The sequence below is a fragment of the Pocillopora damicornis genome, chromosome 8, assembly GCF_964200805.1.
Source record: "Pocillopora damicornis chromosome 8, jaPocDami1.2, whole genome shotgun sequence".
Lineage (NCBI taxonomy): Eukaryota > Metazoa > Cnidaria > Anthozoa > Scleractinia > Pocilloporidae > Pocillopora > Pocillopora damicornis.
The window spans coordinates 1367282-1384855 of record NC_142677.1 but is presented as its reverse complement, the minus strand read 5'-3'; the positions used below and the strand labels follow the sequence as shown (position 1 = coordinate 1384855).

General features: G+C 36.9%; 2 protein-coding genes across 4 annotated transcripts; both read right to left on the bottom strand.

Moving 5' to 3' along the window:
• Positions 1-1489: 1489 nt before the first annotated feature.
• Positions 1490-3496, bottom strand: LOC113685829 (uncharacterized). 2 transcript variants are annotated; one of them, XM_089180346.1, is made up of 6 exons: positions 3376-3488; positions 3247-3270; positions 2808-2984; positions 2269-2322; positions 1833-2024; positions 1490-1609 (listed from the first exon to the last, which is right to left on the bottom strand). In XM_089180346.1, the coding sequence occupies exons 1-5, from the start codon at positions 3452-3454 to the stop codon at positions 1837-1839; spliced, it is 522 nt and encodes a 173-aa protein (XP_089036472.1). In that variant the 5' UTR covers positions 3455-3488; the 3' UTR covers positions 1490-1609; positions 1833-1836. The 2 variants fall into 2 exon arrangements, with proteins under 2 accessions (XP_089036472.1, XP_089036473.1); XM_089180347.1 differs by lacking the exon at positions 3247-3270 and having other exon boundaries at positions 3376-3496.
• A 3870-nt stretch (positions 3497-7366) lies between these two features.
• Positions 7367-16618, bottom strand: LOC113685830 (ATP-binding cassette sub-family C member 4-like). 2 transcript variants are annotated; one of them, XM_089180344.1, is made up of 8 exons: positions 16294-16618; positions 16164-16215; positions 12860-13432; positions 12265-12644; positions 10468-11849; positions 9433-10006; positions 8696-8832; positions 7367-8568 (listed from the first exon to the last, which is right to left on the bottom strand). In XM_089180344.1, exons 3-8 carry the CDS (start codon positions 13415-13417, stop codon positions 7691-7693), a joined length of 3909 nt encoding a protein of 1302 aa, XP_089036470.1. In that variant the 5' UTR covers positions 13418-13432; positions 16164-16215; positions 16294-16618; the 3' UTR covers positions 7367-7690. The 2 variants fall into 2 exon arrangements, with proteins under 2 accessions (XP_089036470.1, XP_089036471.1); XM_089180345.1 differs by having other exon boundaries at positions 16342-16423.
• Positions 16619-17574: the final 956 nt, after the last annotated feature.

The following is a 17574-nucleotide window of genomic DNA, read 5'->3' as shown; positions in this document are numbered from 1 at the left end:
GATTAAAAAAATGCACAAGTCAACTAAAACTACACTTATCTATCAACTAAAGACAATCGACTTTAGAATTGCTTTATGTCCCCGTTGGAGATGAAACTGTATAAAATATATCCTATAAATTTTCTTTTCTGATAAAGCTGAAAATGTTTTTTTTCCTGGGTCTTAAACGTAAGAGCTAAAGCAAACCTTAAATGTATTTGATTGATGAAGATGTTACTTAAACTGACCTTTGCCTATTGGATTAGCAAAATTATGACCAATGTGCTGATGGGAAAAGGATGCATTAACAAGGAAAAAAAAAAAAAAAAAAAAAGGTCATGCTCCTATATTTGTGACAAAAGTCCTTCCTGCTTTTCCCGTAGGTAAGGGGCGGTACAGGCTCCAAGAAGAAAACTGGGATCCAATAAAATTTCATCTGCATGGCTTACACGGTTGTAACTCCGGGCAGAGAATGGCCTTGGCGGCCTCAACCCTTCAGTTATGCGTTTCATGGATGATGCCAATACTTTAGAATCAAAATCCAGTATATGCGGAAGTGTACTTAAAGTAATCTGTAAATAAACCCCTAATCCCCATGGTATCATAAACGCTCTTAATTCAACTAATTTGTCTTTTTTCATGACTCTGTTCCCATGTTCCCTGCTTATTAACACACACACACACACAGAACCCTCAACTCATCTATTCGCTCTGACGAAGGGCTAACGCCCGAAACAACAGTTTTAGAAACTCTTTACGGTTACCAATTCACATAATCAACTTAGGTGATAAAGCCAAATTATCTCGTTATACTCCACACAGACACAACACCACAATGTTTCTGGAAATTTGCCACTTTATTCTATTGTTATTATTATTGCTCATCGTTTAAACACTGTTAAAAGCTGTGACGGTATTTTATTGTTAAATAAGGGCCAGAGTAGTGCTCCATACACCTTTGATGCACTCATAGAATATACAAAACGATGTTTAATACGATCTTAGTTTTTCAGGCGCCGATTTATTCCAGCTTATTCCTTGGAGTAAAGTACTTACATAATATATAGGGGATTAAATTCAACCCTGATAAAAATCGCTATAAGCAATTTACATTGCCGCAGCCTCGCAACAAATTCAAGCGTCTTGTTCAGTTTCGTTTCAATCTTATTTCCTACATGTATGGACTGAAGATTTCTTATCCTATTTTGCGATCAGGTATCACAATGTTTAATCATACATGACCTTAGGGGTCTTTGAAAAACTGGTTCTATTTTCTTTCATTCATGTTGTTTTACGTGGTTGTTGTAGACAAACAAATGCCACTAAAGGTTGAAACCGCAGGAAAGTAGGGATAAAGCGTGCTGATAAACGTTTAGGACAAGATGAAAAAATTCAAATCATTTATGTCAGAATTTAGTCAGTTGCGATGTGGATTGTGTAGCTTGCGGTTTGCAGCAGACAAATAAATAAATGAATAAAATGAAAGTAAAAAACAAAGAGACCAAGGATGTCAACTGAGCCAAAAAAAAATTTATTTAACGCTTTAAAATCTACATTTTCAGCTATGACTTTAAAGCAACTTTCTTAATCTTGCGTGAGTCTTGGTCCAGTCTAATCATTTTCGCCTAACCTGAAATAGAAAAAATAAAATGAGGAAGTGTCCTTCCTAAAGTTACTTTAGCGAATAATGAGGCCAGTTGAGACAAGCATACTTATCTATGGCATGTTATAAGTATTAGAGAGACAACTCAACAAGGACTAGTACATGCATTTCTTGATTGAAAAATGTTTTCAATTTTCTGCGCGATTGCAAGCTTGTAGCAATCTTTAATCGATATTTGTGAAAGACTCACCATTTTAATGACCTCTGGAGTAGTATGGGTAGCGGTAGGCGTAGCGGTAGCCGTATCCCTTTCCTTTTTTGGGGTAGTAACCCTTTCGGACACGATATTTACGGTAGCCTTTACTGTAACTTTTCCTGGGTTTTTTTTGGTAGAGTCCTTTACGGTATTTGCGGTAGCCTTTTCCTTTCCCATACAAATAACCTAAAATAATTACAAAATTAAATACTTTAAACCATTAATATTAAACGATGGATTATCGAACATAAAAATCACATAATCAGACAAAGCGCGCCGGATGTTTTCTTTTGACCGTTCTCTAGTACGATTTTATGAACAAACACATATTTCCCATCTTCTGTTACAGCTATAAAATGCTATATTTTCATGGCTCATAAATCAAGATGTAAGATCAAGATAAAAGATCAAGATATGTGGATAGCTTTACCATATTTCTTGCTTGACTTTCTTGGCACCGGTCTTGGATCCTCAGAAACTTCATCTGATGGAACAAAAAATAACAACATCTGTTTATAAAGTACGGTTTACTTCATTGATAATTATGTCATCTTTTCGAAAGTAATTGATCTCTGTTTCCAAAAGAAGTAAATCGCCCGGTAATCCCTATGAGAAGGCAAATTCAGACATTATATGGATCCTTTCAGTATATTCAGTGTAGCGAGCAGTATTCTTTTCCTTGATTCTTGTTTGCGATTGAAATAAAAACCTTGCGAGAGTTGAACTTTTTTTCCTTCCCGTGATGAATTTAATACCAACTTTCAACTGTTCTCAACCAAAACCTGCTTTAAAAAATCTTGGTTAATGCGGAATATTACCATGACTCCTAAACAGTTCTTTCACGAGTTTCTTCCCAATGGTTGGAAATATTCCAAACTTTCCCCATTGACATTATAACTTGGATCTCATCTCCGAAGTGGAGACAGAACTCGGTTTTCTTGTTAACTAAATTTACTGATCAACTCTTGCCTGTCTCTTCGTCTTCATCGTTCATTTCTTCTAATTCCTCTGCATCCCTTTCGTTTTCTTCATCTCTTAACTCGTCAAATGCTTCATTTTCATTCTCCGTTTCCTCATCATTCTCTCCGTCAAATTTATCAGAGGCAGTCTCGAAGTCTTCTTCATTCAAATCTTCAACTTCTTGGGCTATTTAGGAAGAAAAGAGAAGGCAAAAAAAAAAAAAGATTAAAGGTGAAAATCGAAGTAGAATACGCTGGTTTTCATTTGTATGCAACCAAACCGGTAATTTAGTGGAGAGAGTCTCGGTACTAAGGGACCCAGAGTTGCTTTCTTATCCACGTTCGTAAGAACTGTATTGAAGGTAATTCTTATAGGTATTCTTATCTTTTCTGGTAAAAATATTTTTAATCATGCTTCAAAAAGTAACTAAGTAGCTTCTTAAACTGACCTGTATCCTCACTCAGAGGAGCATCTGGGTAAGGAAAAAAGAGTTCTTAGTAAAGGTACACCATTGAATGGGTGGAAAAAGGAATGGTCTGAGAAAAATAATCATGCTCTCATAATTTTGATCCAATACCTTCCCGCTTTTCTGCCAGGTTAGAGGCTGTACAGGCTCCAAGAAGGAAACAGGTGATCAACAAAAGTTTAATCTGCATGGCTGAAGCCGTTTAACTCCGGGCAGACAATGGCTCTGGTGATACCCTCATCGTTCCATTTATGGGTTTCACAGAGATGCCAATATTGTAGAGCCAAAACTCAATACGTAACATTGCATACTTTGCATGAAATTAACTAGGAGAGGATCAAAAATAGGTAAATAAAAGTAGTATTTTACGATGCAATAGATGACAAGACAAAGGCATGGAGGTTTCGAGAATATGTTTCTTCAAGCACTCTTAATAGTCTAAGGCTAAAAATAGAGAGGTTGACCTTGAAGTTGGTGCGCACGGTAGACATTAAACTGCATCAAGAACAATTTTACGGAACAACACTAGAAGAGAAGAAGCCTTGGAGATCGGAATAAAAAAGTTGTGATACAAAATATCCCTGCTTTCGTTTTGACTATTTTGAAATGTCAGCCAAAAATCGAACTTCTAAATAAAGGACAGTTATATTTAGAGTTACGAATACGCCGATTTGATGCTATACGGTTGGGCAATTTTCTCGTCCGATATTTCTAATATTTTATTCCTGCGTAAATTTGATAATAGAGTCTCACTGATTAGGATCTCGATGAAATGACCTTCTACTAAATATTGCAATTATCCAGCTCTTTTCTTAGGGTTGAGCATGTAGTCAGGGCAAATGGCTAACAGTCAACAGGAGAAACAAAAACGATTCTACGGAAAAAGACTATTATACGAGAGTCTTAATGAGTAGAATAATCACATAAATTATAGAGTTTTGATGAGAGAGGAAGCTTTTTTGGGGTACCATTATCAAAATATCAGACAAAAATGAACTTTCATAATTCTGAAAAGTTGTATTTAGAATTCAATATGTCAAATTGATGTTATAAAGTTCGGCAATTTTCTCGTCTAATATTTTTGATTTCATGTCCTGAGTAGTTTTAATTACAAAGCTTCACCGAATAGTACTTCGGTGAAAATGACTTGCTGCTTGGATATTGCAGTCATAACATCAAAATTTGAACTCTTCCCCAATCAAAAAGAGTAATACTGTTGTCACTCAGTTTTAATAAGAGAATCGTTTAAAGAGCAACGTCTAAAAGAGTTACTGAATGAGTTTTAATGCTTGACAACAACGTAAGGAGCAAACAAATTAGTGGGAACCAAGTGCGTAAAGTTAGATCTAATACTAGATTAGTACTTAGGTCTATATTGAATGCATGTAACGATATTTCTGTTTAACACTGCTGTGTTAGAATATCAACAATGAAAATTATCAGACGAGCATGGAAATCTTTCTTTATACATACACAAAAGGAAGTTTTAACTTTTCTGACTAAGATAATGTTAAGGAGCCAGGTCTAGCTGGAGAGTAGTTATCATCGATCACCGACAAAAAGGAATATCCAAATAAAGAAGCGGTCAGTACGGCTTCCAGGAACCGATAAGATTTTCCAAAATTATCCATTAAGTTGTCATTCACTTTGAGAGTGTTCAATATTTACTTAAGTCTGACTCTGGGGAATTTTTCTGATTATGAAATCTCAGAACTGAAAACTTTCATTTCTCACGATTTTCTGTCATTGGATTGGTAGTAGTATTTTCTCGAAACTTTCACTTCGCAGCACCACTCCGAGATTTTCTACAAAGAACAGTCAATAAAGGCATATCGCCCATGTTATCACACCTCCACTGTGCTGCGGAATTAAAGTTTCCTTTGTACATAAACTGAGCCAAGAACCGTACCATGATAGCAATTGGGAGAATGCAGGTAGCTGAGCGTGAAGCTTTATATCCGTCCAGAACTTTTAATGCCAATGACGATGACAACAATGACAATATTTTTATTCACACGATTCAGGTACAAGGAGAAAAAAAGAAAAAAAAAAAAGGAAACTACAGAAAAACGAAATTGATAGAGATTATATAACTATATGTACAATTTTTGAATCAGTATGCAACAACCAACGTAGCAAAGCTTTCCAGTTGGCTGCTGTTTATTTACAAGTAAAGAAAGGAACGCAGGAATAATAATTAAACTACTTAACAAGGCAAGAAGTGTTATGAAAACGAAATGGCGATATTACATTAAGATTACTTACATAGATATGATTACAAAGTGACTTTTAGTCGGGAATTCAGAACTGTGACTGATATTTGAGGGCATAATTTTTATAACGCTTTTTAAAATCATGAATAGAGAGCCGTTTCCAGTTTGTTGGTACCGTTTCCGATGATTTAGAGGCTACATACACAAAGGTAAATTTGACTGTGTTGAATCTTACTTTTGGTCGCTGAAAACACCCTTGGAGGCGTATCTGGCGTTATACTTGTGCAGGCTAGAAACTGTTCTGAATGAATCATAAAACAGGAAAGGAATACTGGAATACTTGTTCAATATCTTATCTGCGAGTAGGCACGTACTCAGTTTAACAATATTATCGAATTTAAGAATATCAAGAAGCCTATAGAAAACTTGGGATGACTCTCCACTTTCTCGCTTTCTTTTCTCTATTTCAGGTTTGGCGAAAATGATTAGACTGGACCAAGAATCACGCAAGATTAAGAACTGCTTTAAAGTCATAGCTGAAACTGTAGCTTTAAAAGCGTTTTATAAAATTTTTGGGGTTCAGTTGACATCCTTGTTCTCTCTTTTTTATTTTATTTTATTTAACTATGTATTCATCTTCTGCAAACCGCAAGCTATACAATTCACATCGCAATTGACTAAATTCTGACATAAATGATTCGAATTTTTTCATCTTTTCCAAAACGTTTAGTAGCATGCTCTATCACAACTTTCTTGCGGTTTCAACCTTTAGTGGCGTTCATCTGTCAAACAACAACTGCATAATACAACATGAATAAAAGAAAATAATACCAGTTTTCCAAAAACCACTAAAGTCATATATGACTAAATATTGTGATACCAGTTAGCAAAATAAGATAAGAAATCGTCAGTCGATACGTGTATCGATACGATAGTGATTTTCATCATGGTTGAATTTAAGCCCTGATCATAATTGTTATACAAGTTCTTCACTCCAAGGAATAAGGTAGGATAAAGCGGCGCCTGAAAATAAAGATCGTATTAATCGGCATCTTTTTGTATATTCGATAAGTGCATCACTCATCGATTTATGGAGCATCACTCAAAGGTTTATGTAGCACTACTCTGGCCCTCGTTTAAAAATAAAATACCGTCGCAGTTTTTGACAGTGTCTAAACGATGAGCGATAATCATAACAGGTGAAAAAAGGTGCTGAGTTTCTAGAAAAATTGTGGTGCTGCGTCTGAGAGGAGTATAACGAGATCATTTGGTTTTGTCAACTAAGTTGATGATGTAAACTGATAACCGTTTCAAAATTTGGCATTTGGGGCTCACGATTTAACGTGAACCCCCAAAATAAAAATAATAATAAAAAAAAAAAAACATTTCTTAATTTGTTTGCGTAACATTTGCTGTTTTTGGGTGTTTTTAGCTGTTTACACCTAATTTGAACATGATTTGTACTATAAACCTCCGTATTTTAGCAGTTCAATTTTGTTCATCTTATTAAATTCCTGATGAGGTCTGTGTGATCAGACGAAACCGGTCGAATAATAAATTTGGCTCGTGCAGTATACGCCAATGCTGACTTATATTTACTCGATGATCCTTTGAGCGCGGTTGATTCTAAAGTTGGTGATCACATATTTTTTGAGTGCATTTGCAACTTGTTAAAGAATAAAACAAGAGTCCTAGTGACATACACAGAAAGGTACCTTAGGATGGTTGACCAGGTTGTGGTTCTCAACAACGGATCCGTCTCAGGAAAAGGCACTTACAGCGAATTGAAAGAAAGGGGAGTAATTATTGATACTATAATAGATGCTAGTAGTGCCATGGTCCCTCTATCTTGCAAGTGCTCGATCCACATATCGGAAGTGACTAGATGTTTAATATATCATGACCCTTTTTATTTTCATCATTTGATAATTTTACCTACATGTTCTATGAAAGACTTTCCCTCGATTTCAACCTAACGTTCCTTTCATTTCTCAGGCTACAACAATATAACTATGATTGGAAGAAAAATGTAATAGATTTCCAAAGGTTAATCAACAATATATGAATACATATTACGGTACATAAATTTAAAAAAATCAACATTAAATCCATTTTTGTTCTCCATTAAATACTTTGGCGTTGGTCAGTCAGGTTACTTAAGGCTTTTGAAGGCCTTGTTGGATTATAACTGCGATTGAAAATAAAGATTGTATTCATAACCCTTTCTGGGATCCAATGAGTTCATCAAAGGTGCCCTGAGCAGCAATCTGGCCTTCTCTTAACAATAAGATACCGTCACAGTTACTAACAGTGCCTAAACGATGAGCAATAATAATGACCGTTGAGTTTTTCAATTTCTCGTGCACAGTTGACCAGATGGTTTTCTCTGTATTTGGATCCACGTGCGCCGTTGGCTCATCCAAAATAACGATCTTACTTCGCTTAAGCAAAGTGCGAGCCAAGCATATTAATTGTCGCTCACCAGTACTCAAGTTTTCGCCTCCCTCAAAAAGTTGGTGATCAAGTTGACCGTCTAGATTTTCGACCAAACTGGTGAGTTTCACCTCTTTGATAGCACTCCAAAGTTCATCATCTGTGTACTCCTCTAAGGGATCCAAGTTTTTCCTTAACGATCCACTGAAGAGAACAGGGGATTGGCCGAGGACAGAGATACATTTCCGCGATTCCTGAAGTTGAACACCTGTTATGCATACACCATCGATAAATATCTCCCCTTCGGCCTCAGGCATGCGTAGGAGAGCTGATATAATGGACGACTTCCCGTCTCCCGTCCGACCTACGATTCCCAACTTGTTCCTAGGCTGGATTTCAAAAGTTAAATTTTTGAGTACTACCGGTCCGCCTGGATAGTACCTCATGTAAACATTTTTAAAACTGACATGACCATCACATGGCCAGTCTTTTGGAGGAAGTGTTTTGATGGTGTATCCAGGTTCTGAGTCGAGGCGCGTGTACTCCAGGACTCGCTCCACAGACGTCATAAGGTTCTCAGCATCAGCATATTGTCTAACAGCCATTTGGGAGATTTTTGCCGTGTCAATAACATAGGCAAGCGCCAGACCAGCCAAAGCTGAGATAAATAGAAAGATTAATGGATCAAAACAATAATAATAATAATGATCATGTTTATAGATAGCTAAATTAATAGATAAACTTTGTCAGTATTATCAGTTCTATAGAATTTTCGTGATTGATACCTGGGTTTTGAGAAGCTAAAACAGAAGCAAAAGCCACTGCAGTTGTTAATACTGCACAAAGTACGTCAGCACGGAAACCAAGCCACCGATTACTGGCTACCACCATGGAAAACGCGCGATTGTGTAAGTCTTGATGCCTGTAAGTTATAGAAGCAAACATAAGCAAACTAGAAAAACAACAAAATGAGACAAGAGTAATTATGTTAAATTATGAGTAAATATTGTTTCTCTATGACATTTATGGACGTTTATAAAGCTTCACCGTTAGCTCCATGCATTTTCGCATTTGCTATCATGATACGGTTCAGGGCTCAGTTATGTACAAAGAAAAATTTAAATCCGTAGCACGATGAAGCTATGATAATATGAGCGATATTCCTTTATTTACGGTTTCAGGTAGAAAATCTCCGAGTGGTGCTAAAAGTTACGAGAAAACGCCACCGACGATGCGTGAAAGAAAATCGTGAGAAGTGAAAGCTTTCAGAGATTTTTTATTTTGTAAAACTCTCCAGAGTCAGAATTAAATAAACATTGAACACTCTGTAAGCGAATGAGAACTTTTCATAAGTTTGGAAAGTCTTCTTGGTTCCTGGGAACCGTATTAACCGGTTCTTGTTTTGGATATTCCTTTTCGCAGGCGATCGCTGATACCTATTCTCCAGCTTAAGGACTCAGTTTCCGTCATCAGCTGTAGCTATAAAGCATCAAATTTAATTGCTTCATGCAATCATACTCACCTATAAAACTCTCCGATGAAATCGTTTTCTCTTTTTCGACTGCGAATTGTGTCTAAGCCGCTCATGGTTTCTGAAAAGTGCGATAATACGGGACTTCGACAAATAGCCTCGAGCCTCTTGAGCTCACGGGAAGTCTTCAAGTAATACCACGTTAAGCACAGAAAAATGACCACGGCTGAAACCGAAACAATGGAGAGCCAAATATTCGTAAACAAGGGTAGCAGCATGGCTGTGGATATAAACAAAAAATACTGGATGGCTGATAGAAACGTCCTGGGAAGTAACTCGTCCATGCAACCAATGTCTTTGGAACATCTGTTTAATATGCGTCCCGCAGGATTAGTGTCGAAAAATAACACTGGGGCTTTCAGCAAACAGGTAACGAGCCGGCTGTGCAAGTTTTGAGATGATCTGAGGGAGACACTGAAGAATATGACGGCACGGATCATGGCCATAGCGAAAGCACCGAACACTAGAGCAGCGTAAGTACTCAGTGCTGAGAATGACTGTTGTTCCGATGCAGGTTGAATAGTAGTGAACCAAGAAAGCCAGACGTCGGGTAAAACAAGAAGAGCTAATAAATGAATAAAAAAAAATTATTCGCCTTCCAGAAAAAAAAATGATGACGACTTATTATAGAAATGTCATTTATTCAGAGTTGTGGACAAATGGCGTTATTTACGTGAAAGCTATGAGCGTTTAAGTATGCATGGATACTCCAGGTGATCTGGAAAAATTTCAAATCACTCAAAGAATATGTATTACTAAGCTTCACGCGTGATGGAGACATCAAAGATGGCATAAGTAGTGCGCAGAACCACTTGATTTGCTTGCTAATTTAAATTCTCGTAAAGTTGCTAATCAAAAAAGGATTTATTATCATCATCATAAACAAGATCATCACCAAAATCCACTTATCGTTAATGATAGCTGTTTTTCTTTTTCTAATATCGTTCAGTGTTCTTTTCTACGTGATCATTTTTCTTGATCTTGGTTAAAATTATCATGGGAAGTTACCTGGTATATTTCTCTTACCTTGCGTCATGAGAAAAAGAAGAAGTAAAAGAATCATGAAAAATGGATGCATCCCGGCTCTAAAATAATTCCAATATAATGAATAGGAGATATCCCCAGTTGCTGTATCTTCATGGGATACAGGCAAAGGCTTATCGAATTGGCCTCGGTTTGCGTTATGACGTAAGTTAGATTCTTTGTTAGGAGTGGTGGTCTTTTTTTCCATGGCACTACTAGCATCTATTATAGAATCAATAATTACTCCCCTTTCTTTCAATTCGCTGTAAGTGCCTTTTCCTGAGACGGATCCGTTGTTGAGAATCACAACCTGGTCAACCATCCTAAGGTACCTTTCTGTATATGTCACTAGTACTCTTGTTTTATTCTTTAACAAGTTGCAAATGCACTCAAAAAATATGTGATCACCAACTTTAGAATCAACCGCGCTCAAAGGATCATCGAGTAAATATAAGTCAGCATTGGCGTATACTGCACGAGCCAAATTAACGCGAGCCTTCTGGCCGCCACTCAGCACGACACCGTGTTCTCCAACAAATACGAGGTCACCATTTGGAAATCTTCCTATGTCGTTAGTTAGCGTGCAAGCTTGAATCACCCTGTTGTATTTTGTTTCATCAAAAGGCTTCCCAAACAAAACATTTTCTCGGAGTGTTCCAGAGAACACCCAGGCAGTTTGAGAGACATAAGCCACATTTCCGGAGTAGGTTATGTTCCCACCGGATGCAACGACTTCTCTTGCAATGGCAGCTAGGAGTGTAGATTTTCCGCTCCCCACCTCACCAGTAACGACTGTTAGACTCTTCTCCGGGATCTCAAAATTGACATCGTGGAGGATATATGGCCCATCCAGTTCATCAACTTTACACCAAAGACCTTCAATTAATAACTTTCCTGAAGAGGTTTGAGTAGATTCAGTTCTATAGTTACGAATAGTATCGTTTTCAACAGAAAAGTATTTATCAAAGTCTTGATTTTCGGATTTTATTTCTTCACTCTTATCTTCTGCTTTTAAGGGGCCTCGAACATAAAGCTCTGGGAAGTTGTTTTTAGATCCTTGAACACGATCTTGGTGGCCAGGAGGCTTCTCAGTGGATTCCAAGCCCATTGAAGGGATATTTTTCAGCAAAAGAAAGTTTCTGATTCTTTTTAAAGATATCCACAACTCAGACACTGAGGTAATAGCATAAGAGAATCGTGTGATGGTAATTCGAAGTGTGTTAATGAAAGCCAGTAGCATAAACGCCGTGGTAGGTGAAATTAGATGGCCATCGAGTCTGAGAGCTAAGACAGATAGAAACGTAGCTACAGCCCCTGCAGTAAACGGCAGACATTCCACAATTGATAACAGAGCTCCCTTCTTTAGGATGATCCAGATCTCCTTCCTAAAGGACATAAACAGGAATTCTCTTCTACTGGCACCTCATAGTGTAAATCAGTTATCGAAAGTGAACGCATTACTAAACCATGGTAGCTAAACTAGAGCATCAATCTTATTTTCATGACAATAAATTCAAAGCCATGAAAATGAAATCTGGTGGTTTTTTGGTTTGGTAATTCCATTATTCAGTTGAATGACTGGTCAGTCTGACGATTAGTAAGACAGAAGGTCGATCAGATGTACATGTATTTTAATGGTAAGCGAACTTTATTCTTGTTCTTTTAGAAGGAAGGACAACTTCCCTTCTTTGAGGAATATACCAAACCAATCATTACTTATTTGTAATTTTCACAGTGCTATTATTTTACATTATATTCTTTTTGCGTCTTAGTGCAATTTCGCGGAATGTCCTCACCTACCTTCTTACTTCTTGAATCCTATCCTTATGGCTGTTCTCCAAGGCGTTAGCCTTAAGTGCGCGAATGCCTGATATCAGTTCAATCATCATTGATATGCGATGATCGGACACGGTGGCTGTTTCCTGCCGCAGCTGAGCACACAGGGATGAGATAATCATGACAAATGGAATCACCGCCACAAGGTAGAAAACTCCCATTATTGCTTCCCAACTGATGAGGTAAAACAATAAGGAAATCACAGCTGCGATTTCGAGTATTGTGAAGGTTGAAAGGAATATCCATCTGGGTGCCAATTCAATTCTTTCAACGTCAGTTGAAACTAAGTCGATAACATTTCCACTTGTCACTTTTCGAAGCGTCTGTTTACTGACTAACGGTATCTGAAAAGGATGATCACTTCTTGTTAGAAGTTGAGATGGATCGAGATAAAGACAGGAAGACAAACGGACAAACATCTGCCGCTTAACTGATTGACCGATTGACTAATCGACTAACCGACTGATTGACTGACTCAATAACCAAAGAAATGCATAAATAGATGGGTTAATGTCTTACCGATTAATTACAAGCTTCGTTTGCTGTCTAAATGACTAACCTTAAGGTATATAAGACCCTTAATAGCACTGCTGAGTCGCATTCCTATAAGATCTAACTGGTACCCAGTATAGTGAATACAGGCGTTAGCTAAGCCGCTTAATGCTAGCAGGAAAGAGCATCCATAGGCTAAAGAGTAGTCTCTCTCAGAGGAACGGAGCAAATGAAGGAGCAAACCGAGGAATAATGGCTGTAAAACACGACATACTGACTCCAAGAGCACAAAACATGTCAGGAAGGAAATCTTCCTTAAAGACGTGGTCCTGACGATGCACTTCCAGAGGCTGGGTTGTACTTTACATTCTTTATTCTTGTTGAGTTCATTTACGTGTTTGTTCCATTCCTTCTGAAGGCTCTCTGTCAGATCTCTGGCCTTGTCTTCTTCGTGAAGAGGCAGTATGTCAGAGTGTGCCAAGGGTCTCTCGTTCCCCATTCGAAATATGCCGTTCATCCACCAAAAGGATAATAATGATAACCAACTTGCAGATGTTGCAGGATGGACAGAGCTTGTGGTATCCACATCATTTGACAGTCTTTTGTAGCTAGCTTTTTCCAACATCCTGAATTTTAATAGCTAAATAAGACAACGAGAAGCATTAGATACATAAGGTATAGAGTAGCACGAAGACACAGCCTGATACATCGATTACTAGTTTAATAACAAGGTTGCTACTTAAATGAATTATGAGGTAACGCTACCGATTTCCTTTTTTACTTCGAATGGATCTGAAAACGAAAACAAAACGGAAAGCATCGATAGATGTGCTTGATAAATTTGCCTATCCTGGCTGATACCCTTCCGAACATTTTAATAATAGATTCGCCTCTCCTTAACTGTTTTTCTTCTAAGTTTGACAATTGTTGCTGCACAAAAGTGAACCTCTGTAATAGAAATATTTTGCAGAATAGAACTTTCTTGCGGATATGTTCTATTACTTAGCTTCCTCCCGATGGTCTTGGAAATTTCCGGCTTTAAACTTTGGTAGATTTCCGAGACCTCACCCTTAAAATGTCAAGCTCAGCGAGTTTTTTATTATTTCTTTACGAAACTTTAGCAATATTTACCTATTTGTGCTGTCTTCGGAATATCGATTTGCTCTCACAGAGCGAGAGTGTTGCGCTCTGGGATAGTTATATCACATAGCTTAAACACTTCAAGCAATTAATATTTAACTGTTGAAAAAAAATTTTTAGGTTAAATAGTGAAGGTCATGAAATTGGTAAACAGCTATTCGAACAGATGGGATGGAATCATTCTCGAAAAAAGAAGAAAAAAAAAGATTACCCTTCTAGCGGTCAAATTCTTTCCTTATAACCATGAGTCTTAATTAAAAAGAAAAGAGTTTGAACTCAGCCCAAGGTTCTGGGAACAATAACCATGACATGCTATGAAGCTTTTAGCAAGTAATGCAGGTTAAAAACAATGTCACGGTCGTGAAAGACCTCTCTAGGTCTGCCATGCCTCCACAGAGGTCTGTGGGTCATCCATCGAAAATAAATCGATATTGTGCCATCGATAGTAAATTTCTATGATGCAATCGTTAATAACAGCAAACACATAGAAAACAAATGACATGCATAACAAAGCAATTAGATTTAAGGCAAATAAGGATTAAATCTGTATTATTTTTATTCAATGTTTCAGTATTGGATGGCACAATGCTTCACAAAAAATATTGATAAGTTAAATCGAATTTGCTTTTTTTAGACTCTGCTAACTTACTCATTTCATATTCAAACACGTCTATTTACCCACAAGCAGAAATTAATTATGATTTTATGAATAAAAATGGGACATAAAATATTGTTTATACAATAAAATTTCAGTTTTAAGGCAAAAGTTAGTAAAAAAAATATATGATTGGCGAAGTTAAGGCTTATCTGTTAATATGGAGGTGAAGAATAAAATAATGAATTGTTTGAATTTTACAAACAACCTTGCCGGTGTTCTTATAACTTTAAAGAGAAAAAAAAAAGGCATGATGATCATGAAAAAGACTATGAGTGAGGTTACTTGTAAACGATATCGCTAGATTCACATTGTCATATCAGCTTAATTAAAAATAAAATAAATAAAAGAAGCAACGGGCCTGTCATTAAAATAGAGTCTATGTCCAATACGATGGGAAATATTTGGAGTAAAATCTCTTGAAATAGATTAACAGTCCTTGATAAAAGCATGTTGTACGAAAAAGAAAGGCTCTCTTTACTTCATAACAGTATAGTGTCCTTTACACCTACTCACATTTGGAAAAATATTTACCCGGGAGGTGTGTTTTAGTAGCAGCCCAATGTCATTTAAGCCTTAGGTGAGCAGCCTCAATGTGATCTAAGCCTTAAGTAAGCAGCCCTAATGTCATCTAAGCTAGATAGCTTCTAAAAAAGGGTAAACGAGGAATGACAACTTCTTCCTTACATTCACCACTCTACTATGAAAGAGAGGTTTCCTTTTTCAGCATCATAGTTTCTTTCTTCTTCTGTTTATCATTTTGTAAATGAAACAGTTACCACAGAGCACCATAAGCTATTTTAAAATTGAAATGAGATGCCATCGGTGGCAGATTGTAACGAGGCAACCGAAATATTACATTAAACCCCAAAAATAGTCATAATGGTGATGGCACTAAATGTGTGGAGATAAATATCTTTTAAAATCCAGAATGTGAATTGAAAATGCTCGATTTGTGTCATTTATTTAGAATAAAGTTGGATTTCTTTAACCGACAACGAGATGCTTTATAACTACTCGTATTTACTCTACATTTCAAAGCTGTTATTCTCATTTTGAACAATGTTTACGCTACCGGCATAAAAAGAAAAAAATGGTTCTCGACACGTTTTCCATTGAGAGCATTTCGTTTGCAACGTAGATATCACAAGTTTTTCCTCGTAAAGGAGACTGAAAAAGTGTGTTTTATCCGACAAAGAAAATGTCTTTCTTTGATTGATCTCAAAGCTAATAACGTTAAAATTGTTAGAAGTAAAAATAATATTTGCCAACCTTGGCTTTAATCTCCTCAAATTTGCAATATAAAACTGTTTTCTTTGAGTTATGTTCTTCCCGATTTGCACTTTTAGGCTCCACAACTCAGCCATGATGTTAATAACATTTTTAAAACGTCTAGGGTCAAGCGTGAACAAACAAGTGTTCCCGAATTCCCACTATATAAGTTATTAGCTAAAATGTGATAAAATGTAAGAAACTAATCATATCAGCGGCAAGAAGAGCAGTCGAAATAGGAGTAGCTATTTGGTGATGTGGAGTTTAGTTGCCATTTATTTATGGTTTATAGCTCTGCTTTTACCTTAATGACTCATCAGATTACCCTCTTAAATCTTCAGGGTATCCGCTGATTTCTAAAGTTAGAGAAAGAAAATTTACAAGCAAGAACTCACTCATAATACTACACCGATAACACTTTTAGCAATATCTACCTTATGAAAGGATGAGATGGGTACTGTGCTGTAACTTGGGAATATTACCTGGCTACTAAACAATTGGTTCATACGGCGGCGTGCGTTGATCGAGATGTGAAGCACTTGGGAAGTTTGGAGAGCACGAAAGATGCGTAGGAGTTGCTCGAGGCGTAGCCAAGAGCAACTCTAGCTTCTTGAGTGCTCTCCAAACTTCCCGAGTGCTTCATATCTCGATGAACGCACAATTGACGTATGAACCAATTGTTTTATAACATTTGCAACCCGATGGTTTAAATGTTATAAAAGGGCTAATTTTCTCTCTGCTACACTTCAGCGCGTTGATAATTTTGTTTCAGGAAAACATTTCGCTACGTTGTAAACGATCTTGTCTTAGATTGGTCAAAAAACTGACAGGTGAATTCATACGTGTAAATGAACTTTATTTTCTGATTGAATACAAAATTCTCTTATCCAAAAGAAACACAAAGATGCTGTTTCATTGGCTACTTTACAACAGGCCACATCCTAGCTTCGTGTGACAGAAAGTTAGACACAAATCTAGGAAAGCATCGCAAGGTTCCACCAAAGAATATTTCAAATATACTTTTATGGTATAAAAGCTGGCTCGCAACTTTCCATGTTTAGCTTAAATTGCCGCCGAAATCTTAACCAGTTTTTTAATAGTAAAATCCCAAAGTAAAAAATCGCTAGGAAAATATTTTTTTTGCTCAAGGGATTTTTTTGCTGATGTCATGAGCGTGCACAATAGAAATATGAAGCACGCTTACGCAATTTAATTTCATTAGACAAATTTACTAGCTATGTCACAATGCAATTTATAACAGAGCTTGTAAATTTGTCCACTCAAATTCAATTGCGCGAGCGTGCTTCATATTCCTATTGTGCACGCTCAGCAAACAAATCCCTCGAGAAAAAAAATTTCCATCGGGTTGAAAATGTTATAAAACAATTGGTTCATACGTCATCTATGCGTTCATCGAGATATGAAGCACTTGGGAGGTTTGGAGAGCACTCAACAAGCTAGAGTTGCTCTCGGCTACGCCTCGACAACTGTTATGCATCTTTCGTGCTCTCGAAACTTCCCGCGTGCTTCATATCTTGATGAAAGCACGCTGACGTATGAACCAATTGTTAAATGACTGATAAAAACTTTAGAATAACAATATTATGTTTTCTCGTAAGTGTTTTGGTATGTTTGAGCATAAAATATTTTAATGTGACATGAAAGGAAGAGGAAAAAAGCAAGGTGAAACACGAAGCTGTACCCTGACCAGAAAC

Bases quoted from the DNA above. Each gene is read 5' to 3' on its own strand.
- LOC113685829 (XM_089180346.1), bottom strand. From the start codon at position 3,454: ATGCAGATTAAACTTTTGTTGATCACCTGTTTCCTTCTTGGAGCCTGT. The intron at 3,271-3,375 runs GTATTGGATCAA...TTCCTTACCCAG, and splicing joins CCTGGCAGAAAAGCGGGAAG to ATGCTCCTCTGAGTGAGGAT. The intron at 2,323-2,807 runs GCAAGAGTTGAT...TTGTTCCATCAG, and splicing joins CGATGAAGACGAAGAGACAG to ATGAAGTTTCTGAGGATCCA.
- LOC113685830 (XM_089180344.1), bottom strand. From the start codon at position 13,417: ATGTTGGAAAAAGCTAGCTACAAAAGACTGTCAAATGATGTGGATACC. The intron at 12,645-12,859 runs GTTAGTCATTTA...CATCCTTTTCAG, and splicing joins AGGGTCTTATATACCTTAAG to ATACCGTTAGTCAGTAAACA. The intron at 10,007-10,467 runs GTAAGAGAAATA...TTCATTTATTAG, and splicing joins TCTTTTTCTCATGACGCAAG to CTCTTCTTGTTTTACCCGAC.